The sequence below is a fragment of the Rhinopithecus bieti genome, unplaced genomic scaffold (genome assembly GCF_001698545.2).
Source record: "Rhinopithecus bieti isolate Rb0 unplaced genomic scaffold, ASM169854v2 scaffold_5889, whole genome shotgun sequence".
Lineage (NCBI taxonomy): Eukaryota > Metazoa > Chordata > Mammalia > Primates > Cercopithecidae > Rhinopithecus > Rhinopithecus bieti.
The window spans coordinates 3172817-3198230 of NW_016805277.1; the positions used below are offsets into that span (position 1 = coordinate 3172817).

General features: G+C 41.0%; 2 protein-coding genes across 2 annotated transcripts in view; one reads left to right on the forward strand and one right to left on the reverse strand.

Annotated features, from left to right (window-relative positions):
• RAD50 (RAD50 double strand break repair protein) overlaps positions 1–9744 on the reverse strand; it is an 88903-nt gene extending 79159 nt beyond the window's left edge. The window contains 2 exon segments of the mRNA XM_017872025.1: positions 6686–6769; positions 9213–9744. Of these exon segments, the coding sequence (XP_017727514.1) occupies positions 6686–6769; positions 9213–9341 (213 nt within the window). The 5' untranslated portion in view covers positions 9342–9744.
• A 12778-nt stretch (positions 9745–22522) lies between these two features.
• On the forward strand, positions 22523–24599 carry IL5 (interleukin 5). The gene is made up of 4 exons (XM_017872026.1): positions 22523–22703; positions 22912–22944; positions 23900–24028; positions 24134–24599. The coding sequence occupies exons 1-4, from the start codon at positions 22566–22568 to the stop codon at positions 24230–24232; spliced, it is 399 nt and encodes a 132-aa protein (XP_017727515.1). The 5' UTR covers positions 22523–22565; the 3' UTR covers positions 24233–24599.
• Positions 24600–25414: the final 815 nt, after the last annotated feature.

The following is a 25414-nucleotide window of genomic DNA, read 5'->3' on the forward strand; positions in this document are numbered from 1 at the left end:
CAAGCTCTGGGGTCTGGAGGATAGTGGCCCTCTTCTCACAGCTCCACTGGGCAGTGCCCCATTGGGAACACCATGTGGGGGATCAACCCCACATTTCCCCTCTGCACTGCCCTAGTAGAGCTTCTCCATGAGGGCTCTGTCCCTGCAGCAGACTTCTGCCTGGACATCCAGGCGTTTCCATACATCCTCTGAAATCTAGGTGGAGGCTCCCCAGCCTCAACTCTTGTCCTCTGTGCAACCACAGGCTTAAAATCATGCGGAAGCTGCCAAGGCTTATAGCTTGCAGCCTCTGGAGCAGCAGCCTGAGATGTATCTGGGGCCCTTTTAGCCATGGCTGGAGCTAGAGTGGCTGAAATACAGGGAGCAGTGTACTTTAATGGGAGAGGCTGCTGTGAAGGTCTCTGAAATGCCTTCTAGCCATTTTCCCCATTGTCTTGGCTATTAAACATTCTGCTCCTTTTTACTTACGCAAATTTCTGCAGCCGGCTTGAATTCCTCCCCAGAAAATGGGTTTTACTTTTCTACTATATGGTCAGGCAGAACATTTTCCAAACTTTTATGCTCTGCTTCCCTTTTAAATATAAATTCCAGTTTCAGATCTCTTTGCTCACACATATGAGCTATACTGTTAGAAGCAGCCGAGCCATGTCTTGAATGTTTTGCTGCCTGGAAGTTTCTTCCACCAAATACTCTAAATCATCTCTTTCAAGTGCAAAGTTCCACAGATTCCTAGAGCAGGGGCACAATGCTGCCAGTCTCTTTGCTAAAGCATTGCAAGAGTGACCTTTACTCCAGTTCTCAGTACGCTCCTTATCTCCATCTGAGACCTCCTCAGCCTAGACTTCATTATTCATATCACTATTTGCATTTTGGTCAAAATAATTTAACAAGTCTCTAGGAAGTTCCAGACTTTTCCTCATCTTCCTGTCTTCTTTGGAGCCCTCCAAACTGTTCCAACCTCTGCCCATTACCCAGTTCCAAAGTCACTTCCACATTTTCAGCTATCTTTATAGCAATACCCTACTCTCAGTACCAACTTTCTGTATTAGTCTGTTTTCTCACTGCTACAAAGAAATACCTGAAACTGGGTAATTTATAAAGAAAAGAGGTTTAATTGGCTCATGGTTCTGCAGGCTGTACAGTAAGCACGACTGGCTTTTCTAGGCTTCAGGAAACTTAAAATCATGGCAGAAGGCGAAGGTGAAGATGGCACATCTTACATGGCCAGAGCAGGAGGAAGAGAGTGAAGGCGAAGGTGCTACACACTTTTAAACAACCAGATCTCATAAGAACTCACTCACTATCACAAGAACTGCAAGAGGGAAATCCACCCCCATGATTCAATCACCTCCCACCAGGCCCCTCCTCCAACAATGGGGGTTACAATTCAACATGAGATTTGGAAGGACATAAATCCAAACCACATCAGTACTCAATTCCTTGCTTCTCATTACCTTCATTGTATTTACCAAATCCCCAACCGTGGATAAACGCAACTTTCCAACTTATTCAGTGCTTGGGCTGAACAAGACTGAAAAAACATACATAATCATGACTGGCTGGTCTCTCTTTAAATTTTCACAAAACCCCTGACACTGTCATGTAATCCCAGAACACCTCCCTTAATCGATTTACTCATTGAGGTTAAAAACTACTCTATGTTTTCTATGCTCAATCAACCCCTTCTGCCAATCTCAACCAGTAACTTCATTTCTTTTTTCATTGAGAATATAGAAGCAATCAAAAGAGAACTTTTTTTTACCCGGAGTCTCACTCTGTCGCCCGGGCTGGAGTGCAGTGGCCGGATCTCAGCTCACTGCAAGCTCCGCCTCCTGGGTTTCCGCCATTCTCCTGCCTCAGCCTCCGGAGTAGCTGGGACTACAGGCGCCCGCCACCTCGCCTGGCTAGATTTTGTATTTTTTTAGTAGAGACGCGGTTTCACCGTGTTAGCCAGGATGGTCTTGATCTCCTGACCTCGTGATCCGCCCGTCTCGGCCTCCCAAAGTGCTGGGATTACAGGCTTGAGCCACCGCGCCCGGCAAGAGAACTTATTCATTCTTTCACCACTAAAGTTTCCAATCATATACTCTGCCTAACATCCCTGTTACAATGCATAACAGTGATGTTCCTGGTATCCTCTCCGGTTGGGCAATGGATCTTATCTCTTTTTGCCTACTGAAGGATTGTACTCTGTAATTATCCCCTCTCCTGCATCAATGTTTCCGTCCAGAGTCACTCCCAACAGTCTACAAATACTCTAGTATATCCTGCTTTTAAAAACATAACAAAACAACAACAAAACTTTCCTTTATCCTGTAAACCTCTTCAGCTACTGTCCTATCTCTGTGTCCACTTACAACAAAATTTGTAAAATAATTGTTTCACTTCCTTATCTTTTCTCTGATTATTGGAACTGGTTTTGTCAAGAGCAACAAAGGACTCCACATATCCAAACATTCCTATTCTTTCTTGAGCTATCAACATATTTTACACAGTTGATGATTTCCTCCTTGTAACACTTTATTTCTCTTGTCTTCCAAGACACCACCCTCTCAGTTTTCCTTACTTAACTAATTGCTCTTTTACTATCTTTTGCTAGCTTCTCCTCCTCTTCCCAATTTCTAAAGGCTTTGTCGGCTCTAGTGCTCTAGGTTCAGGTCTTGAATATCTTTTCCATATTCACTCTCTATTTGATCTCATCAGGCTTTAAAAGTTAACCATGTAGAACTACCTGTATACATTAATGATTCCTAATTTTCTTTCTCCAGTCTTAATCTCTTTCCTGAACGACTTCTGTTTGCCAACTGGACATCTCCTTCGGATATTTTTTTTTTTTTTTTTTTTTTGAGACAGAGTCTCGCTCTGTCACCCAGGCTGGAGTGCTATGGCCGGATCTCAGCTCACTGCAAGCTCCGCCTCCCGGGTTCACGCCATTCTCCTGTCTCAGCCTCCCGGGTAGCTGGGACTACAGGCGCCGCCACGTCGCCCGGCTAGTTTTTTGTATTTTTTAGTAGAGACGGGGTTTCACCGTGTTAGCCAGGATGGTCTCGATCTCCTGACCTCGTGATCCGCCCGTCTCAGCCTCCCAAAGTGCTGGGATTACAGGCTTGAGCCACCGCGCCCGGCCTCCTTCGGATATTTAACACATATCCCTAATTTACATGTTTAAACCAGATCCACTCAAATCTTTTTTCCACAGTGCCCCTATTACAGTAAATGACAAAACTATTTTATCCAGTTGTTCAAGTCAAAAACTTTGGAGTTAATGCTTGATGCTTTTACTTCTTTCAGACACCATTATCCAAACCATTAGCTAATTTGTTGGTTCTACTTTCAAAATACACACTAAATCCAAACAATTATCACCATTCTACCACTACCTTAATCAAGCCACCTATGTTTCTCACCTGAATCATCACAAAATCCTCTTAAAGATTTGTCTCTGCCCTCCTACCTTTGCTACCTACAGATAGTCTTCTCTCAGCAACCAGACTGAGCACTTTAAAACATAAATCAGATCATGTCCTTTCCCTGCTCAAAATCTCCTAATAGACAGATTCCTATTAAAATAAGACTAGAATCCAAGGACCTACAGGATCTAGTCCCTTCTATCTTTCTAACTTCACTTTCTACCATTTTCCCTTGTTCTTCCTTGTGATTCCTTGAACACATCAACCATGCTCAGTGACTCTGCACCTAGACTGAATAGAATGTCTTCCTCCCAGATTTTGAACAACTCATTCCTTCTTGAATGAATATTTAAAAAGACAACTCTGATTACTCTGTGAAAAAGAGAGAGCTTCAAGAATGAGGGCAGGAAAACAAGTTAGGAGACGATTCTAATAGTTGAAAGGGAATATGATGGTGGCTTGGAACAGGAACACAGTGGCCGATGGAATGAAGTAGACAAATTCTGACATATTTTAGAAAGGTAAGTAAGAATTGCTTATGTATGGATGATGACATCATTTACAAAACTGGTGGGGGTCGGGTACTGAGGTAGTAACAGAGCTGAGAATGTAGGCAGGAAGTGCGTACAAGGAATCGAGAGTTCTGTTTTGAACATGTTAAATTTGAGATGCCCATTAAATATCCAAACAAACAGCTAGACATATATGTCTAGATCTAAGGAAAGAAGTCAGGGTCAAATATATAAATGTGGGAGTTACCAGCACATAACCAGTACTTAAAGCCGTTAGACTGAATAAGCTCATCCAAGAGAGATAGGGAAGAGAGTTAATGCAAAGATGGTCAACTCTTGTGTCACATTGGCTTTTAGAAAATCAAGCAGGTTGGGCGTGGTCGCTCAAGCCTATAATCCCAGCACTTTGGGAGACTAAGGCAGGCGGATCACCTGAGGTGAGGAGGTCAGGACCAGTCTGGCCAACATGATGAAACCCCGTCTCTGCTAAAAATACAAAAATTAGCCGGGTGTGGTGGCACCACCTGTAATCCCAGCTACTCGAGAGGCTAAGGCACAAGAATAGGTTGAACCCGGGCAACAGAGGTTGCGGTGATCCAAGATCATGCCACACTGAACTCCAGCCAGGGTGACAGAACAAGACTCCGTCTCAAAAAAAAAAAAAAAAAGAAAGAAATCAAGCAAAGGTAGACCCAACAAAGACTAAAGTATAGCCAGTGAGAAAGAAGAAAACTATGAGATTATAGTGTCACAAAAGCCAAGAAGGAAATTTTTTTTCTTTTTTGAGATGGAGTCTCGCTCTGTCGCTCAGGCTGGAGTGCAGTGGCCGGATTTCAGCTCACTGCAAGCTCCGCCTCCCGGGTTTACGCCATTCTCCTGCCTCAGCCTCCCGAGTAACTGGGACTACAGGCGCCCACCACCTCGCCCAGCTAGTTTTTTGTATTTTTTAGCAGAGACGGGGTTTCACCGGGTTGGCCAGGATGGTCTCGATCTCCTGACCTCGTGATCCGCCCGTCTCGGCCTCCCAAAGTGCTGGGATTACAGGCCTGAGCCACCGCGCCCGACCAAGAAGGAAATATTTTTTAAAAAAGAAATAGCCAACTGTGTCAAATCTGACGAGATGTTAATGAGAATTAGAAACTGACCACTCTATCTGGCTCATAGAAATTATCGGTAACCTTACAAGAGCACTTTTAGTGGAGGAAAAGAAAACTTGAATGGAGTAGACTGAGGGAAAAATGGGAGTCAATGAAGTAAAGGCGATGAGTACATACAAATCTTATGAATTCTGCTATATATTGGAACAGAGAAAAGGTAATGGCTAGAGGGTGAATTGGAGTAAAGGGAGAGTTTTTTATTTGAAGACTAGAGCTACCAGAGCATGTTTACATGCTGATGTGAATGATCCAACAAGAGAAACTGCTGATCCAGGAGAGGGAAGGAAAAACTGAAGGGGAAAATCCTTGGGTGGATAAGATGGATCAATGAGATCTACCCTCCAAGGAGCCTCCAAGATGTTTAGACAAAACAACAAATAATTTATCCTTAACAGACAAGAAAAAACAATATGTACACTAGTTTTGTAGATTTGATGATTGGAAAATAAGAGAATTTTCATTTGATTCTTCCTATTTCTCAATCAAGTACAAAGCAAGATCATCAATTAAGGAAAGTAGATTGTAAATTTAAGGAGAAAGAAGGTGGGAAATAGTCATTATAGAGAGGACTCAGTAAATGTACTAAATACTATTACATTTCTAAGAGGAAAATTCATAAATACTTTCATAATTACAGAGTTTAATCACACAAAAGTGGAAACAAATAATAACAGGGAGTCAGTTAATAAACTGTAAGATATAAACTCAATGGAATACAATTTAGTAACTAAAAACAATAAAATAGAAGTATAAAATTATATTAATGTGCTAAAGTATGTATGTGTGAATGCATTTATATGCTCACATAGGCATGGTTTCATAAGCAGAAAAAATCTTGGAAGAACACATAACAAAAACATAGTGGAACTGGGGTCAGGGAGCAGCGAGAGAGGCACATGATCCCACTAAAAACAAATAAACTATATCTATACACACACATATGTACTGTTGTTTCATTTCTATATGTGCAAAAACAAACCTATAGACCAAATTCTATGTCCTTACATACACTAATAGTATAAACACTATAATTCAAACAATGATTCATACACAAAGATTTTTATCATGGTACTTTTTTTTCTAGACAGCGTGTCTCACTATATTGCCCAGGCTAGCCTTGAACTCCTGGGCTGAAGCAATCCTCCCATCTCAGTCTCTAGAGCTATCTGGGAGTACCCGCACACACCCACATGCCTGGCTTATCATGGTACATTTTAATGAAAAACTGAAAGCACTTTAATGTAAGAAAATTATAGAACTATTAAAGTGTTCATGAACTTTAGGTAGAAAATATCTCAGACATACAAAACAGTATAAAGATTAAAAGAAGCATTCACATACCAAACACCCAGATGATAGTTTTTTAATGACACGGGACTTCATGATAAGGTTAAGTTGGGGAAAAAAAACCCAGCATACAAAGTTAAGAGTATGACATCAGCTATATAAAACAGTATTTAAAGGAGGAGGAAAATACATGAAAATGTCAACAATGATTATTACTGGGTGCTGAATGCATCTCTATACTTCTTCAATGCCAAGTTTTCTACAATAAGCTACTATCATTTTATAATTATAAAATACAACATTGTACTAGCACCATTACCTTGGGATCATGTACAAATGTATTTCCTTTGGTTCCAGGAGGGAAATCTCCAGTACAAATATATTTTAGACATTCAATGATGGTCTGAAGAAATAGAAAATTACATCACTTTGTTATAAGAGAATCACAGAAGTTTATCATAAAATATGAATTCATTATGAAAATATTATTTATCATGGAAACTATAAAAGATGGATAAAATCTGACATTATAAAACCTGTAATCAAGATTTGATTAAGTGTTTAAAGAATTGGCCGGGCGCGGTGGCTCAAGCCTGTAATCCCAGCACTTTGGGAAGCCGAGGCGGGCGGATCAAGAGGTCAGGAGATCGAGACCATCCTGGCTAACACAGTGAAACCCCGTCTCTACTAAAATACAAAAAAAAACTAGCCGGGCGGGGTGGCGGGCGCCTGTAGTCCCAGCTACTCGGGAGGCTGAGGCGGGAGAATGGCGCAAACCCGGGAGGCGGAGCTTGCAGTGAGCTGAGATCCGGCCACTGCACTCCAGTCCGGGCGACACAGCGAGACTCCGCCTCAAAAAGAATCATTGCTGTAAGTTCACAGAAATGCTATATAACTAAGAAGTTATCCTAATATGAAGAATTGTTACTTGGGAAAAAAACAATTCAACTGAAACCCTTTAAACTAATTTAAGTTGGGGCCGGGCACGGTGGCTTTGCCTGTCAATCCAGACTACTCTGGGGATGGGCGAGATGCGATGCACGAGTCAGGAGATCAAGAACCATCCTGGCTAACACGGTGAAACCCCGTCTCTACTAAAAAATACAAGGAAAAGCTAGCCGGGCAAGGTGGCAGGCGCCTGTACGGTCCCAGCTACTTCAGGTAGGCTGAGGCAGGAGAAGGCGTAAACCCGGGGAGGCTAGAGCTTGCAGTAAAGCTGAGATCCCGGCCCACTGCACTCCAGGCCCGTGCAACAGAGTGAGACTCCGTCTCAAAAAAATAAATAAATAAATAAATAAACTAATTTAAGTTAATAATAAGAATAGCTAACAGTTAAGTACTGAATTGTACTAAGCGCTCTTACATATATTTATTTCATTCTCACATTAACTCTAGGCTGTAAAAACTTCTCATTTGTTTGAGACAGGGTCTCACTCTGCTGCCCAGGAGGGAGTGCAGCTGCATGATCATGGCTTACTGCAGCCTTGACCTCCTGTGCTCAAGCAATCCTCCAGCCTCAGCCTCCCAAAGGGCTGGGATTACAGTCGTCAGTCACCGAGCCCAGCCTGTAGAAACTCTTTTTTTTTTTTTCTTTGAGACAGAGTCTTGCTCTGTCACCTGGGCTGGTGGAGTGCAATGGCATGATCTCGGCTCACTGCAACCTCCGCCTCCCGGGTTCAAGCGATTCTCCCACCTCAGCCTCCCCAGTAGCTGGGATTACAGGCGTGCGCCACCATGCCTGGCTAATTTTTGTATTTTTATTAGAGATGGGGTTTCATCATGTTGGCCAGGCTGGTCTCAAACTCCTGACCTCAGGTGATCCACCCGCCTTGGCCTCCCAAAGTACTGGGATTACAGGCGTGAGCTACCGCGCCCAGCTGTAGAAACTATTTTTAATCTCCATTTTATGAATGAGAAAACTAAGGCACAGAGCAGTGAGGTCACTGCCAACAGTCAACTAACAAACGAAGCAAAAAATGTGTATTGAGGCAGCCAGTCCTCATATACACTACACAGTACTTCTCTCCCTTCTGCTAGTATTTAGTACAATGCTAAGTACATAACAAGCATTCAACAAATAACATTTTCACAAAAACAGAAGTAAACAAGTTTGACATTCAATTCTCAACCTTCTCTCTTTCTACACTCTTCGCAAATCCTTCCTTTAGACTCTTCTCCCTGCTATACTGACACTGTCTTGCTTTTTCTAAAGCCACTATTCCTGACCAAAATGCCTCTTGGTTATTCTTTCCATTCAAATTTCTAAATATTCCCAGGGCTTTAAAAGAAATGTCAGTCATGCACCAACTTGAAATTGCTGACTGGGTTTTAAGAACAAAAGTTTTCCAAGTTACGCGCCACTATATCAGTTACATTTTTAAGTCAAGTCATTTATTTTCCATGTATCATGCTTGGACAGTTGGCATACCTGGAAACTCTTTAGTCATATATATATCACTTTATAACTTTTAAAAGAATTCTTGTATGGGACAACTACTGGGTAGTGAATGCTATGCTTAGAAAGCAAGGAGACAGCGTTAAAAAACATCAATACAGACCAAAGGGCATCCAGTGGGAACTGAACTCTGAGTGAGCTGCGACAGCTGTCTCGTGGGATCCTTAAGTAAACCTTGTCCCCAGGACAGGCACCAACATCCTGCAGGGACTGCCTCAGGCTAACTCCTAAGGTCGCTGCAGCCGACAGGCCACGCCCCGAGGCACTTTAAGGGCCTACACCTGTGGAGCCCTAGGGACGCTTGTCTTCCTAAGGAGAGTTCTGAACTCCCCATTTTATTCTCCGGAAAATGTAGCGACCTGTAAACTGAAGGCGGCTACTGAAGACTTACCGTCTTTCCCGCCCCATTGGGTCCAACCAAAATTGTAAGGGGGCTGAAGAAAGTGATAATTTGCTTATCTTTGTCCTCTATTCCAAAACTCCGCACGCCCAGAATGCTCATCTTTTCGATCCGGGACATGTTTGCAAACGTTTCTAATCTCACCGGGGACCTGGAGTCCACAAAGGCTTAACTGAGGCCGAAGCAGGGCGTGCACCGGACGTGAGACCCACGAATCTCAGGGTCAGGAGGATCCGGGCGGGGAGCGAGGCCACAGGACAGCCAAAAGATCCGGCCAGCCAAGAGCGGGAGAGATGGGGCGGGAGATGGCGCCTTTCCTCCCACACTAGCTGCTTTTCCCGCCGGTGGCGAGAGCGGAGGCGGGAACCAGCCCCGGGCTGCCCGCCGGGGACGCAAAGCAGTAGCCGCAAAGCGACCCCGCAACCGCGCGCACTCACAGCGTCCCGCCTCGGCCGCCCTGTGGGTCACGTGGGTCTCTAGGCCCGCGCGCGTCCACGCCGCACTCCTAGGGCACGCCGGGAAATCGGAAGCCCGCCGTGCGTGCGCAGCTCCGACTTCCGGGTGCCGGGTGCAAGGTGCTGTTGCTAGGGGCAGCGGACGTCCAGATCTTTGCTGGGGATGGGCAACCTGGAGAAGTACTGACTTTTGGAAGGGAAGACCAAAACCTGTGACGGATGGCGCTTCTCAAAGCTTGACACTGGGACTTCTGGAATAGGGGGAAGGGGTGGTGTGGATTGGAGACCCAGGAAGGTGGTCCGTTCATGTCCAAACTATTTTCCTTTTCATTCTCATTCTCTAATGTTCGTATAGTAATTTCCAGTGATCACATAACATGTGATGACGCCATTGCAGTGGTGTTTCATGGAACGTGCGCGTGTGTATTCCTTGCGCTTAGAAATATCAATTTTAATTTATAATTGAGTAAATGTTGATAATTATAACTCACGTACACGCTTTTTGAGGTCCCCGGTAATTTTTTAGTGTAAAGACGTGTTTGAGACCAAAAGTCTGGCAACTAAAACTAAAAGCAGTCTGCAAATACGAAGAATGTAGAGGTAATCCATTCCGATCAGTGCTCCCAGCAATAGATATCTTTACAAATAAGGGAAAGAGAAGTTATCTGTCTCAGAAGTAACTGAGAATATTGCTTTCTTGGAAACAAACTTAATGGAGGGATATCACATGCAAGGGCCTAGAGGAACATATATAAAAATTACTGAAACAATAGTGGAGGACATTTAAATGAAACAAAAATTTGGAATTACTGTAGTGGTATAATTGGCCTCTGCCTGCCTTGGAAAAATGTAGGAAATGTTTCTCCAGTCACACAATCCCAAGCAAATAATTTACAGAACCTAGTACATAAATTTTATGTGCCAAAGGATGCAAGTGGGGAAGACGAGTGAGAAATAGTCTCTTGCTGTACCAGGTTTTAAAACCCTGAAAGTGTCAGTTATTACAACATACTTAAAATAACTAATGGAAGAAAACATTAAAATTATATAGGAATGTCTTACTTGGCAAAGCAAATGTAATAAAACAATGGGAAAAGACTAAAGCCCTTTTTTTCATTTTAAAAATTGTAAAATACACATAAAATTTACAGTCTTGGCCAGACATGGTGGCTCACGCCTGTAATCCCAGCACTTTGGGAGGCCGAGATGGGTGAATCACGAGGTCAGGAGATCGAGACCATCCTGGCTAACACGGTGAAACCTGTCTCTACTAAAAATACAAACTATTAGCTGGGTCTGGTGGCAGGCACCTGTAGTCCCAGCTACTTGGGAGGCTGAGGCAGGAGAATGGCATGAACCCAGGAGGCAGAGCTTGCAGTGAGTCAAGATGACGCCACTGCATTCCAGCCTGGCCAACAGAGCAAGACTCTATCTCAAAAAAAAAATTTTTTTTTACTATCTTAACCATTTTTAAGTGTACGTTTCAGTGGTGTTAAGTATACTCACGTACAACCGTCACCATCTTTCAACCTCTACAAATCTCATTTTGCAAAACAAACTACCCATTAAACAATAACCCTCTCCTCCCAACATCCTCCAACCCCTGACAACCAACATTCTACTTTCTGTCTCTGTAATTTTTTACTAAGTACCTCATATAAGTGGAATCATACAGCTTTTATCTATTTGTGACTTGGCTCATTTCACTTATAATGTCCTCAAGGTTCATCCATGTTGCAGCCCAGGGGTCCCCAACCCCCAGACCACTGACCAGTATGCATACCTGGCCTGTTAACCTGGTGGCACAGTAGGAGGTGAGCAACAGATGAGTGAACATTACCACCCGAGCTGGGCCTCAGATCAGTAGGGGCATTAGATTCTCATAGGAGCATAAACCCTATTTTGAACTGCCCATGAGAAGGATCTAGGTTGCCCCATGCAAGGGATCTAGGTTGCCCATTCCTTATGAGAATCTAATGCCTGATGATCTGAGGTCAAACAGTTCCATCCCAAAACCATCACCCCACTCCTGTCTGTGAAAAAACTGTCTTCCATGAAACTGGTCCCTGGTGCCAAAAAGGTTGGGGACCACTGTAGCATATATCAGAATTCTGGTAGTTTTTAAGGTTGAATAAGATTCATTACAGTACACATCACATTTTGCTTATCCATCTATTGATGGACATTTGGGTTGCTTTCACATTTTAGCTATTGTGAATAATGTGGCCATATATAAATGGTGTACAAATGTCACTTCTGGACCCTACTTTCAGTTCTTTTGGGTATATACCCAGAAGTGGAATTATTAGATCATACAGTAATTCAACTTTTAATTTTTTGAGAAACTGCCATACTATTTTCCACAGTGGTTGTACCATTTGACATTCCCACCAATAGTGCACAAGGGTTTCAATTTCTACATATGCTTGCCAACACTTTTTATTTTATGTTTTTTGATAGTAGCCATCCTGATGAGTGTGAAGTGACACCTCATTGTAGTTTTGATTTGCATTTCAATAATGATTAGTAGCATCTTTCCATGTATTTATTGGCCATTTGTGTATCTTCTTTGAATAATGGATTATTCAAGTGGAGACTTTTTTTTTTTTTGAGATGGGGTCTGGCTCTGTCACCCAGACTGGAGTACAATGGCGCGATCTCAGCTCACTGTAACCTCTACCTCCTGGGTTCAAGCGATTCTCCTTCCTCAGCCTCCTGAGTAGTTGGAATTACAGGTGTGCACCACCATGCCTGGCTAATTTTTTGTATTTTAGTAGAGATGGGGTTTCACCCTGTTGGTCAAGCTGGTCTTGAACTCCTGACCTCATGATCCACCCACCTCGGCCTCCCAGAGTGCTGGGATTACAGGCATGAGCCACTGCACCCGGCTGAGACCATTTTTTAAAAGTCAGATTTATTAAGCATAATTGACATACAGTAAAATTCACCCTTTTCCAGGGTATAATTCCGTGAGTTTTGACAAATATAAACATTTGTGTAAACCACCAAGACCATTTAAATGAATACTGTGGATACTTGGATATCAGTAGGAAGAAAAAAGCAAATCTACACTTTATTTTACTTACCACTGTAAGTTCTGGTGGATAAAATTTCAGAAAGATATTTCTGGAAGCAATAAAAGAAGAAGTGATAAATGTAATTACCTGTACTTTTAAAGTGGGATTTTATGACCCCAAGTAGCATAAGAAATTAGCAATCACTGAGATAAGATATTGCTTGTCTCTAGTCTCAGCATGAAGTACCCAACATCATCTCTTACGCAGTTTTGCTTTCTTAAAAAGGGAAAAAAGTTGAACTTGAATCTAATCATACCTTTAGATGTAACTTTCAGTTCACAGGAATTACAAGGATTAGGCTAACAGCAACACAGGGTTGGAAAAGGCAAATCCAGAAGGTGGAAACTTACAAGACACTGGCACAGGCTCTCAGGAGATCATTATCATTAAAACAAAGACTGTTGTAGATTTTAAAATACTTATTAAAAAACATATTGTTGCAAATTAAAAGATTTGAGATACATACCACCCCAATGCAATGCATGGTCCTAGTTTGGAAACTGGTTTGGCCATAGATGTGTGAAGGAAATTGGGAGATATGTGGGGAAATTTCAATGTAGACTGGAAATCAGATAATAAAAAAATTCTCCGGGGCAGGCGGATCACGAGGCCAGGAGATTGACACCATCCTGGCTAACACAGTGAAACCCCATCTCTACTAGAAATACAAAAAATTAGCCAGGCCTGGTGGCGGGTGCCTGTCGTCCCAGCTACTCAGGAGGCTGAGGCAGGAAAATTGCTTGAACCCGAGAGGTGGAGGTTGCAGTGAGCCAAGATCATGCCACTGCACTCCAGCCTGGGTGACACAGCAGGACTCTGTCTCAAAAATAGTAATAATAATAGTTCTTGTTAATTTTATTGTATTAGGTATGATAATATTTGCTATGTAAGAAAATGGTCTTTTTTGAGATGCATATGGAAGTATTAGTGATAGTGTGTCATGCTGTCTGTAATTTAAAATACTTCAGAAAAAAATAGTGAGTTGAAGGAAAAAAATGGATATGACAAGGTAACCAGGTTCCATTACAAACAAATTTCAAATTTGTAACAACGGAAACTATAAAACTAAGATAAAAGCTCTAGGATTGGGGTGGAAAAGATTTGTAATAAAAATGATTAATCCTTAAAATTAAAAGGCAAATCAGTCAAGTCTCTACTTCTTAGTAAACTACTACTTCCAAAAAATATTTGGTTTCACTGGTACTAAAATTAATGAAATGAAAAATAAAACTACCACGAGATACTGTTTTATACCTAAGAGCAAACCTCTTTATTCTTTGTTTTTTGTTTGTTAGTTTGTTTGTTTTGTTTTGTTTTTGAGATGGCGTCTCGCTGTGTTGCCCAGGCTGGAGCACAGTGGCGTGATCTTGGCTCACTGCAACCTCTGCCTCCCGCGTTCAAGCAATTCTCCTGCCTCAGCCTCCTGAGTAGCTGGGACTACAGGCATGCAGCACCACGCCCAGCTAATTTTTGTATTTTTAGTAGAGACGGGGTTTCACTATGTTGGCCAGGATGATCTCAGTCTCTTGACCTCGTGATCCACCTGCCTCGGCCTCCCAAAGTGCTGAGATTACAGGCTTGAGCCACCGCACCCGGCCTGAGAACCTCTTTATTCTTACAATACTTTCTAACGTATTTCTGCCTTTTTTCTGATATTAATACTGGTACATGAACTTTCTTTAGACCAGTATTTGTCTAGTACAGTAGTAAGTCCTTGCTTAATAGTATGGATTCGTTCTTAGAAATTGCAACTTAAGGGAAGTGAAACCAATTTATCATAGGCTAGTTGATATAAACATGAGACAAGTTCGTAGGACATTTTTTGGTCATAAAAACATCATCAAACTTCTAAATAAAGATGAAAACACTTCTATTCAATATTAAACATTGAAACAAATATGAGCAATAGATACATTTAAGAAAGATTCATAAGCAAGTAAAATGAGTATTTACCCAACTATTCCAGTTCAAGTTTGCAGGTGGCTAGAGCTTATCCCATCAGCTCAGGGTGCAAGGTGGGCACCAACCCTGAACAGGATGCCATTCCATCACAGAACACACACACATGCACACACACGCACGCAGCCTGGGACCACGTAGACATGCCAGTTCACCTCACATGCACATCTTCAGGATGTCGGAGGAAACTGGAGTACTCAGAGAAACCCCACACAGACATTATGTACACCCTCCACACAGACAGTGGCCTGGCCAAGAATCAAATATTATTTTCTCATGAATGTTATAACAAATTTCTTCTAGGACTTGCTATATATCTTTGCATTCAACCTTCCTATGTCATTTTGCATTGTGTATCTCTTGAAAATAGCTGATAGATGATTTCTAATGCAATTTCATAGTATTTGCCTTTTAATAAATGACTTTCATCTGTTTTCAGTTACTGTGATTGATGGTAAATGTAGGCTTATGTCTTATTCCTGTGTTTTTTCTTTGCTTCTTCGTCTCCTTTCCTGCTTTGTAGAATATCTGAGCTTTCTTTATTCCTTGTTTTACTCTACTGATTTGGAAAATACACATTCTATTTCTATTCTTTTAGTGGGCACTCTTAAATTTTTCACATTCCTATTTTGAAATCCAGAGTTAATATCATTAGGATCCTTCTAAACAATACAAAGACTGTAAAACGTGTCAGCTGATCACCCCCCACCTTCCACATTATCACTGTTTAGTATTTTTGTTCCTCATTGTCTTCAAATAAGAAACAAAGTAAGTGAAATCAGTTATTTTTAAGCCAGCATTATTCATTTAGGTTTACCAGCATATTTATCAAACTCTTTGATTCCCACTGCTTCTGCATCACTTCTTCCTTCTGGGTTCATTCGATCTCCATTAGCAAAACCTTTAAAGCCTGGTGCTAACGGAGCTTCAGGGAAAGATATCTGTCTCCCAGTGCTGATATCAAGATTAAACAAACTATTTTTATGAAAGTGCTTATACATTGTAAAACCCTGTGAAAATATAAGAGATTTCTTTTTTTCTGGCCAGGTGCAGTGGCTCACGCCTGTAATCCCAGCGCTCTGGGAGGCTGATGCGGGCGGATCACAAGGTCAACAGATCGAGACCATCCTGGCCAACAAAAATTAGCTCGGCATGGTGGCGCGTGCCTGTAGTCCCAGCTACTCAGGAGGCTGAGGCTGGAGAATCGCTTGAACCTGGGAGGCAGAGCTTGCCTGAGATCTGAGCCAAGATCGCGCCACTGCACTCCAGCCTGGCGACAGAGCGAGACTTGGTCTCAAAAAAGAAAAAAAAAAAGATTTCTTTTTTCTGCATTGAATATTTTCAGAGAGTGATCTGGTAAAATGTAACAAAAGCTATAAAAATGATCATGCAAGTTCCTTAGCATAAGGAAAATGTTTAAAATTTTACACAGGTGTTTATAGTAGCATTGTTTAAAATTGTGGAAGGCTAGAAACAACCCTAGTGCCTACAAGTTGGGAAATGGTGATGGAAACTAGTATATCAGTTTCATCTAATAGCAGGTAATCACTAAAATAATAAGTAGGAAAACTGTGTAGATATGTGAAAAAGAAATACTAATAAAAAAGATAAATACAGACTGCATATATTCACTGATTAAAACTCTGTAAAACTGTCTATGTGTTAGTAAGGATTAGAAGATGTTTTTAAAAAACTGATAAATGCTATACCAAGAAATTCTGTTTATTTTCTTATAATGTTATTTATTCAATTAAAAAATCAAAGGGAGACTGAAAGGATAGAAGTTCGAATAGAGTCAAGAAGAAAAAGATGTTATCAATTTACATTTAGTCACCACGAAAATTTTGGGGTATCATTCTCGATTGATTAGAATCAGTTCATGGAAAAGTCATTTGACCTAAGGACTACATAGTAAAAACCACAATTATCAGTTTTAAAGACATGTTGCCAGTGTGTTACCCACTAGTAGAGATAAAAGTTTTAGGGCAAAAGGATGGATGTTACCCACCAGTGTAACTTTTCAATATTATTCAAAGTCCTTTTTCTAAATTATAAAATTACCAACCAGTAGTTATTTAAAATCAAAGTACTAATTCCTTATTTCTTTCTATTTCCCTAAAATAATGTGGATTTTTAAAAATCTAAATGGTAGTTCACATTGCCTCAGTCTCTGTAGCTGAACTTTAAAGCTTTGCTCTCTTTTGCCCGGGAGTTCTGCCAAAGATGTTTTTGTTACTTCAGGCTCCCAGCTGCAAGTAAAAGACTCCTTGAGGCCGGGCATGGTGGCTCATGCTTGTAATCCCAGCACTTTGGGAGGCCGAGGTGGGTAGATCACGAGGTCAGGAGTTTGAGACCGGCTGGCCAAGATGGTGAAACTCCGTCTCTAGTAAAAATACAAAAGTTAGCCAGGGGCGGTGGCAGGTGCCTGTAATCCCAGCTACTCAGGAAGCTGAGGCAGGAGAATCGCTTGAACCTGGGAGGCGGAGTTTGCAGTGAGCCGAGATCGTGCCACTGTACTCTAGTAGCCTGGGTGACAGAGCAAGATTCTGTCTCAAAAAAAAAGAAAGAAAAAAAGAAAGACTTCTTGAGTTTCCACAGTATAGTAATCTTCACTTAATGTCATCAATAGGTTCTTGGAAACAGACTTTAAGGGAAAGGATGTATAACGAAACCAATTTTACCATAGGTGATTTGATATGAACAAAGGTTACGTTCCTATGGCATATTTCTGGTCACAAAAACATCACCAAACTTCTAAATGAAGACCAAACACTTCTAATATTAAACATTGAAACATTTATGAGCTATACATACATTTAGGAAAGATTCATAAAAACAAGTAAGGTAATTATTTACCCAACTATTCCAGTTGAAGTTTGAAGGTGGCCGGAGTCTATACCGGTAGCTCAAGGTACCAGGTGAGCACCAGTCCTGGAGAGGATGTCATTCCATTGCAGAGCATACAGACGCACACACATAAACACACACTCACAGACTGGGACTGTGTAGACATGCCAATTCACTTTGTGCGCACATCTTTGGGATGTGGGAGGTTGTGCATACTCCACATAGACAATGGCTTTGGCTGGGAGGTGATTGTTTTTCTTATCAACAATATAATGAAATAACGTGGAACTAAGAAAAGTTATTCAAGAACCTGCTGTATTCACATTAATTCAACGAGTACAACAAAAGATAAAGTTGTTGTAAGTGCCTGCTTGTTCATTTGGTTATTTATTCAACATATTTTTATTTCACTGTCTACAATAGGCTAGTCCTCAAGGATAAAGAGATCAATAAAAACCTTATTCTCAAGGAGCTCATAGTCTACTGGTGAAATGAAAAGGTGCCACCTGCATTACATTCATGGAATTCAAAGTCTTTTTTTTTTTTTTTTTTTTTTTTTTTTTTTTTTTTTTTTTTTTTTTAGAAGGGGTTCTCGCTATGTTTCCCAGGCTAGTCTTAAACTCTTGGACCTGATCGATCCTCGGGCCTTAGCCTCCTGAGCAAAGCCTTTTAAATAATAATGGTAAAACAATCATTAAGTTTTCGATGTGCAGTATTATCATTTATTATTATTTTTTGAAATGGAATCTCGGTCTGTCACCCAGACTAGAGTGCAGTGGCACGATCTTGGCTCACTGCAACTTCTGCCTCCTGGGTTCAAGCAATTCTCCTGCCTCAGCCTCCCGAGTAGCTGGGATTACAGGTGCCTGCCACCAAGCCCAGCTAATTTTTGTATTTTAGTAGAAACAGGGTTTCACCATGTTGGCCAGGCTGGTCTTGAACCCCTGAGCTCAACCAATCCACCCTCCTCGACCTCCCAAAGTGCCAGGGTTACAGACCTGAGCCATCGTGCCCGGCCACGGTATTCTTTTTAATACACTTTTTATTTTAAGTAGTTTTAGATTTGTAGAGAAGTTTCAAGACTGTTAGAGAGAGTTCCAGTGTGCCCCGCACCCAGTTTCCCCTGTCGTTAACATTACTATGGTACAATTGTCACAACTAAGGAACTAATACTGGTACATTACTAAACTCCAGGCTTTTTCCAATTCCCTTAGTTGTGCCCATTGTCCTTTTTCTGTTCCTGAGTGTCATCCATGATACCACATTGTATGTAGTCATCATGTCTCTTAGAGGCCTCTGGCTGTGTCAGATTCTCAGACCGTGCTTGTTTTTGATGACCTTAACAGTTTTAAGGAGTACTGGTCAGGCATTTTGTCTCCATTTGGGTATGTGTAGTGTTTGTCTCATGGTTATGCAGAGGTTACTGGTTTTGGGGAGGAAGATGACAGAGATAAAGTTCCATTCTTATCACATCAAATCAAAGGTACATGCTGTTAATGTGATGTTTCACTGGCACCGTTGACTGGCATCACCTAGCTGAGGTAGTGTTGATCAGGTTTCTCCACTGTGAGGTTACTCCTCTTATTCTCCCCTTTCCATATAGTTCTCTTTTTAAAAAAGTCACTCTGTGTATCCCACTCTTAAGGAAGGGGGGTTGTGATCCATCTCCTTGAGGTTGGAGTAGCTACATACATTATTTTGAATTCTTGGGCACAGGAAATTAAAATCATTAACTCTTATTTGGAGTTTTGCATTAATAAAGCTTTTTCAAATACATGATTTTACAGGTCCAACTCCGAGACAGTTTACAGTCAGGTAGGGGAGATCAGACTTACAGAGGAAAAGTTAATGACATGAAAACTTTATAAGAAATTTAATTTTGTACACCCATGTTCATAGCAGCATTATTCACAATAGCCAAAGGATGGAAGCAACATTAGTGTCCGTCGACAGACCATGGATAAATAAAACATGGTATAGACATCCAATGAAATATTATTCAGCCTTAAAAAGGAATGAAATTGACACATGCTACAACATGGATGAATCTTGAGAACAGACATTATGCTAAATGATATAAACCAGTCACAAAAAGCCAAGTACTGTATATGAGGTACCTAAAGTCATCAAATTCATAAAGACAGAAAGTAGAAGAGTGGTTGCAAGGCGCTGGGAGAATGGGGACAGGGGTTGGGAGCTGTTGTTTAATGGGCACAGAGTTTCAGTTTTGCAAGATGAAAAGAGTCCTGGAGATTTGTCACACAACATTATGAATGTACTTAAGGCTACTGAGCTGTACCCTTAAAAAATGGTTAAGATAGTAAATTTATGTGTATTTTGCCACACTTAAACATTTCTAACAGAAATACAATTTTGAATAGAAATATTTTTTATAACTAGCCTTCCAATAAGAACCCGCAGTTTTGCTGTAAAACAGAGGATGCAAAATGGTGCATTATGTAGTTGCCAACATTTGAAAAATCCAGAGATTATATATAATAAGCAGGATTTCAGGCTTCTTTTTGTCATTGTTGTTGTGTTTTTTTGTTTTTTGTTTTGATTTTGTTGTTTTGTTTTGTTTGAGACAGAGTCTCACTCTGCTGTGCACGCTGGAGTGCAGTCGTGCAATCTCAGCTCACTGCAACCTCTGCCTCCTGAGTTCAAGCAATTCTCCTGCCTCAGCCTCCCGAGTAGCTGGGATTACAGGCACACACCACTACGCCTGGCTAATTTTTGTAAAGGCTTCTTTGAAAAACGGAATGATCTGGTAATGTGAGCCCAAATGTGTCACCTGGCAACCATCAGCTGGAGCTGAGCAGCACCTGCCACCTTTAGACAGATCATGCGTGCTATAGTTTGATGTGACCCCCACCAGCTTTGATGTGTTACAGCCTGCCCATTTCACTCACTGGTCTTGAACTCCTGGGCTCAAGAGATCCACGGCCTGGGCTTACCAAAGTGCTGGGATTACAGGCATGAGCCACTGTGCTCAGCCTAATTTTTTATTTTTTGTAGAGATGGAGTCTCACTATGTTGCCCGGGATGGTCTCAAACTCCTGGGCTCAAGCAATCCTTCTGCTTCAGCCTCCCAAAGTGTGGGGATTACAGGCATGAGCCACCTTGCCCAGCCTCCTATGATAGAATTTAAGTACTCAGAACTTTGTGTGTGTAAGGTACTAAAATAACAAGTTATTTGGCAATTCCTCTGAAACTTTCACCTAAGCCCTAACTTCCTCAGTGTAACACAAAAGTGTCAGGGGGAATCAGAGAGAACTCTCTCATGTTCTCTGGGAAGAGAAAGTTCCTGCCAGAATTCAGCTTCTTTTCTGAGAACACCATTTTAAGAGCACTTTGACCAAGCCTATTGTGATTCCTACCTCACTCCGGATAGATTTTCTGAAGTGAACCAAACTTCTGCAGTCTCAAGGAAAACATTTCTCAAGTGTGCAAATCAGACACGTCTAACCAAGAGTCCAAAACTTCAGCACAAACAAAACCAAACGTGGTACAAGAAGGCTGCCACTGAAATCCAAGACTATCTTTATCTTTCCAGTGCAGAGCTGGGACTGCATATGTATGAAAGGTGTGTCTACCTCCCAGCTGCCTCTACTTCTCATACACAACTACACCTAGCTTTGGAAAAGTGTTCTGGGCAACAGTTTGTGTTTGGTACCATCTGTTCTTGATGCTCAAGACAGGCCTGAAGTCAGGCTTCTAGGCTGCCAACATAGAGCCACTCTGGGATGCTCACTGAAGCACTCTATTAAAAACAATGGGCCACATACACCTCCATCATATGTGCTCAGGCCAGGGAAAAAGGAAGTGTGTGGTCTAGGAGGGGGCCTCATTTGCGCCTTTCTGGGATTACAGGTCTGAGTCTAAGGAACAAAGGCTGATTCCCCTAATTTCATGGCTCACCCAAGGTGTGAAAGGACACCTCCACCTTATGGGACATAAAGGAGAGGACACATCCATGTATTATGTGTCTGTGACAGATATTTATTGGTTGCTGTCCCAGAATCGGTGTCCCTCTTACTACTGGAACCCCACATTTCTCAGCTATGCAATTGAGGTGAGGTTAGGGTCACTGGTAGCTCCAGGGAGAGCCAATCAGTCTATTCCACACCCTGGTCACAGTTCAAGGATGAACATGGGACCCTTGTCAGAAAGAGACTGAATTTGAAAGCTTTTGATTAAACAATCAGAAAAGCACCGCTTGCTTTTTCCTGCTGCTCATGAACAGAATAGGTATAGATCCAGGAGTCTGGACATCATCTTGAGACCTCAACAGGAAAGCTGCCCAAGGATGGAGTCAAGGAAGAGTCACTGAAACCATCAAAATGTAAAAGAGCCTTCATTCCTGGACTGTTTGGTTCTATGAGTCAATATCTTCCCTCTTTATCTTCAACCACTTTGGGTTAGGTTTTTAGTCACTGGCAACAGAAAGGATACTAATCAAGACCCCAGTGAACAGAACTTAACCCTGCCAAGGCTTGGCAGTCTCCATTTTAATCACTGTCTTCCCACCAGTATTTTCAATTTCAATTAAGACAGATTAATCTCGCCACAGTCATGGTAGAACATAGCCGATCTGAAAAACATTCCCAATATTTATGTATTTTAGCATAAAATTATGTTTAGTGGCCTATCTTATACTTCTCCTTTTTGCACACATCTTTCAAGAGGAACTCAATCTTCTGATTTTTAAGAAATGCAAATGTGGGGCAATGACGTATCAACCCAAAGATTTTCTTTGTAATAGAAAATGTTTTAAGGGGGGGAAATAGGGATTTTTATTATTAAAAGATAAAACTAAATTTACTTTTTAAGATATAAGGCATTGGAAACACTTAGTTTCACAATATGCCATTATTAGGCATTCTCTATCTGATTGTTAGAAATTATTCATTTCCTCAAAGACAGAGAATAAATTGATTGGGGATGCAGTCTTGTACTGTGCACTTTCTTTGCCAAAGGCAAAAGGAGAACATTTCAGAACCGTGAGGATGCTTCTACATTTGAGTTTGCTAGCTCTTGGAGCTGCTTACATGTATGCCATCCCCACAGAAATTCCCACAAGTGCATTGGTGAAAGAGACCTTGGCACTGCTTTCTACTCATCGAACTCTGCTGATAGGCAATGAGGTAATTTTCTTTATGATTCCTACAGTCTTTAAAGTGCATAGGTAATCATTTGTGATGGTTGCTTTACTATATATAGAGATCTGTTATAAATAATAAGATTCTGAGCATGTTAGTACATGAGTGATAACTATATCACCAGCAAACATGCCATTAAAAGTTGTGAATGCTGGTGTGCTGTAAAAATGATTGTATTTCCTTTCCTTTCCAGACTCTGAGGATTCCTGTTCCTGTACATAAACATGTAAGTTAAATTATGATTCAATAAAATGATGGCATGAATAAGGAAATTTCCTATTTTAAGCTGTAAATCATTAGTTATCATTGGAACTATTTAATTTTCTATACTATGTTTTCATACGGGTGGTTGTGAATGTCTGTACTTATAAATATGAGGAATGACTTTCTATCAAGTAGAATCCTTTAAACAAGTGGATTAGGCTCTTTGGTGATGTTATTAGTTTGCCTCCCAAAGAGCATCATGTCAGGGATTCTTTCCAGAAGGATTCTGCACTGAGTGAGAGGTGCCTTCTAGTCTCCGTGCGGTTCTGACTAGGGTCTTTCTCACTCTAATGTCTTTCTGAAAGTATTAGCAACTCAGAATTATATTTTTAGAACCATGATCAGTAGACATTAAAATATATAACAAATGTCCTATATTAATAATTTCTGCACTACTTAAATAATTATGACTATATGATGGTATTGTATGTATTTGAAAATGTCCTGGTCATATTAAAATGTAAAATATATAATTTTATTAGTCTAAATAGAATGAAACTACCAACTAGAACTGTAGAAACACATTGATGTGAGTTTAATGTATAATGTATTACACTTCCAAAACATTTTTTTCAAGTTACATAATTAAGTTATATCGTTTATAAAACTCCTCAGTAATCTTATAAGCTTCATCTACTTTTTGAAAATTTTATCTCAATATGTGGTGGTTTGTTGCCTAGAAAACAAACAAAAAACTCTTTGGAGAAGGGAACTCATGTAAATATCACAAAACAAAGCCTAACTTTGTGGACCAAAATTGTTTTAATAATTATTTTTAATGGATGAATTACAATTTATATATATTTATTGTGTACAATATGATGTTTTGAAATATGTATACATTGCAGAATGGACAATGGACCAAATTTTTATACATTGTTTTAATTATTTGTATTTTTAAAATGTTCCTGATTTAGCACCAACTGTGCACTGAAGAAATCTTTCAGGGAATAGGCACACTGGAGAGTCAAACTGTGCAAGGGGGTGCTGTGGAAAGACTATTCAAAAACTTGTCTTTAATAAAGAAATACATTGACGGCCAAAAAGTAAGTTACACACATTCAATGGAAACTGTGTTTGTCTGGCTGTGCCTATTTCTATGGAATTGGCAGTTTCCTATAATATCTATTGTCATTTTTCTTTTTTCGCAGAAAAAGTGTGGAGAAGAAAGACGGAGAGTAAACCAATTCCTAGACTACCTGCAAGAGTTTCTTGGTGTAATGAACACCGAGTGGATAATAGAAAGCTGAGACTAAACTGGTTTGTTGCAGCTAAAGATTTTGGAGGAGAAGGACATTTTACTGCAATGAGAATGAGGGCCAACAAAGGGTCAGGCCTTAATTTTCAATGTAATTAAACTTCAGAGGGAAAGCAAATATTTCAGGCATACTGACACGTTGCCAGAAAACATAAAATATTTAAAATATGTTTCAGATATCAGAATCATTGAAGTATTTTCCTCCAGGCAAAATTGATATACTTTTTTCTTATTTAACTTAACATTCTGTAAAATGTCTGTTAACTTAATAGTATTTATGAAATGGTTATGAATTTGGTAAATTAATATTTATTTCATGTTATGTTGTGTTCCAATAAAACAAAAATAGACAACTGTTCAATTTGCTGCTGGCCTCTGTCTTAGCAGTGGAAGTTAGCCCAGTTCGTTGAGTACACGCCCAGTTTGGAGGGAGGGTCTGAGCACGTGTGGCTGGGCATCCCCATTTCCCCAGAGCAGTCTCAGGGTTGCAAGGCACACCAGAGGTGGAAGTGATCTAGCAGGACTTAGTGGAGATGTGGGGAGCAGGGACACAGGCAGGAGATGAACCTGGTTTTCTCTCTACAGTATACCCAGAACCTGGGATGGTGCAGGGTAAATGGTGGGGAATAAATGAATGAATGTGCTTTCCAAGACTGATTGTAGAATTAAAATGAGTTGTAAGGCTTCCCCTGGAAGAAGGGCAGTGTGGGAACCTGTAACTAGGTTCCTGCCCAGCCTGTGAGAAGAATTTGGCAGATCAACCTCATTGCCAGTATAAAGAGGAAGCCAGAAACCCTCTCTGCCAAGACCTGCAGGGGTTCTTACCCCACCTGACCCTGCACCGTAACAAAAGGAACAGAGAGACACTGGTAGGGCAGTCCCATTAGAAAGACTGAGTTCCGTATTCCCGGGGGCAGGGCAGCACCAGGCCTCACGACACTCCAATCTGCCTGCTTACAACTATCAGCATCACTAGAGATTCTTCCGTTTGAGAAAACTTCTCAAGGATCCAGAAATTATGCTCTTTAAAATATTTTAAAACTGATATAGACCCAAAGGAGAGACCCAGTAACAATATTCAGCTGTATCATCCATTCTCTCTTTCTTTCATTCAACAAATCTGTGTTGGTCATGGGCTCTCTGCTGGGTGTGGGATGCAGCTGTGGGCCTGTGC

Coding starts and splice junctions, on each gene's coding strand:
- IL5 (XM_017872026.1), top strand. CDS start 22,566: ATGCTTCTACATTTGAGTTTGCTAGCTCTTGGAGCTGCTTACATGTAT. Junction 22,704..22,911: donor CTCTGCTGATAGGCAATGAG/GTAATTTTCTTT, acceptor TTTCCTTTCCAG/ACTCTGAGGATTCCTGTTCC. Junction 22,945..23,899: donor CTGTTCCTGTACATAAACAT/GTAAGTTAAATT, acceptor TTCCTGATTTAG/CACCAACTGTGCACTGAAGA.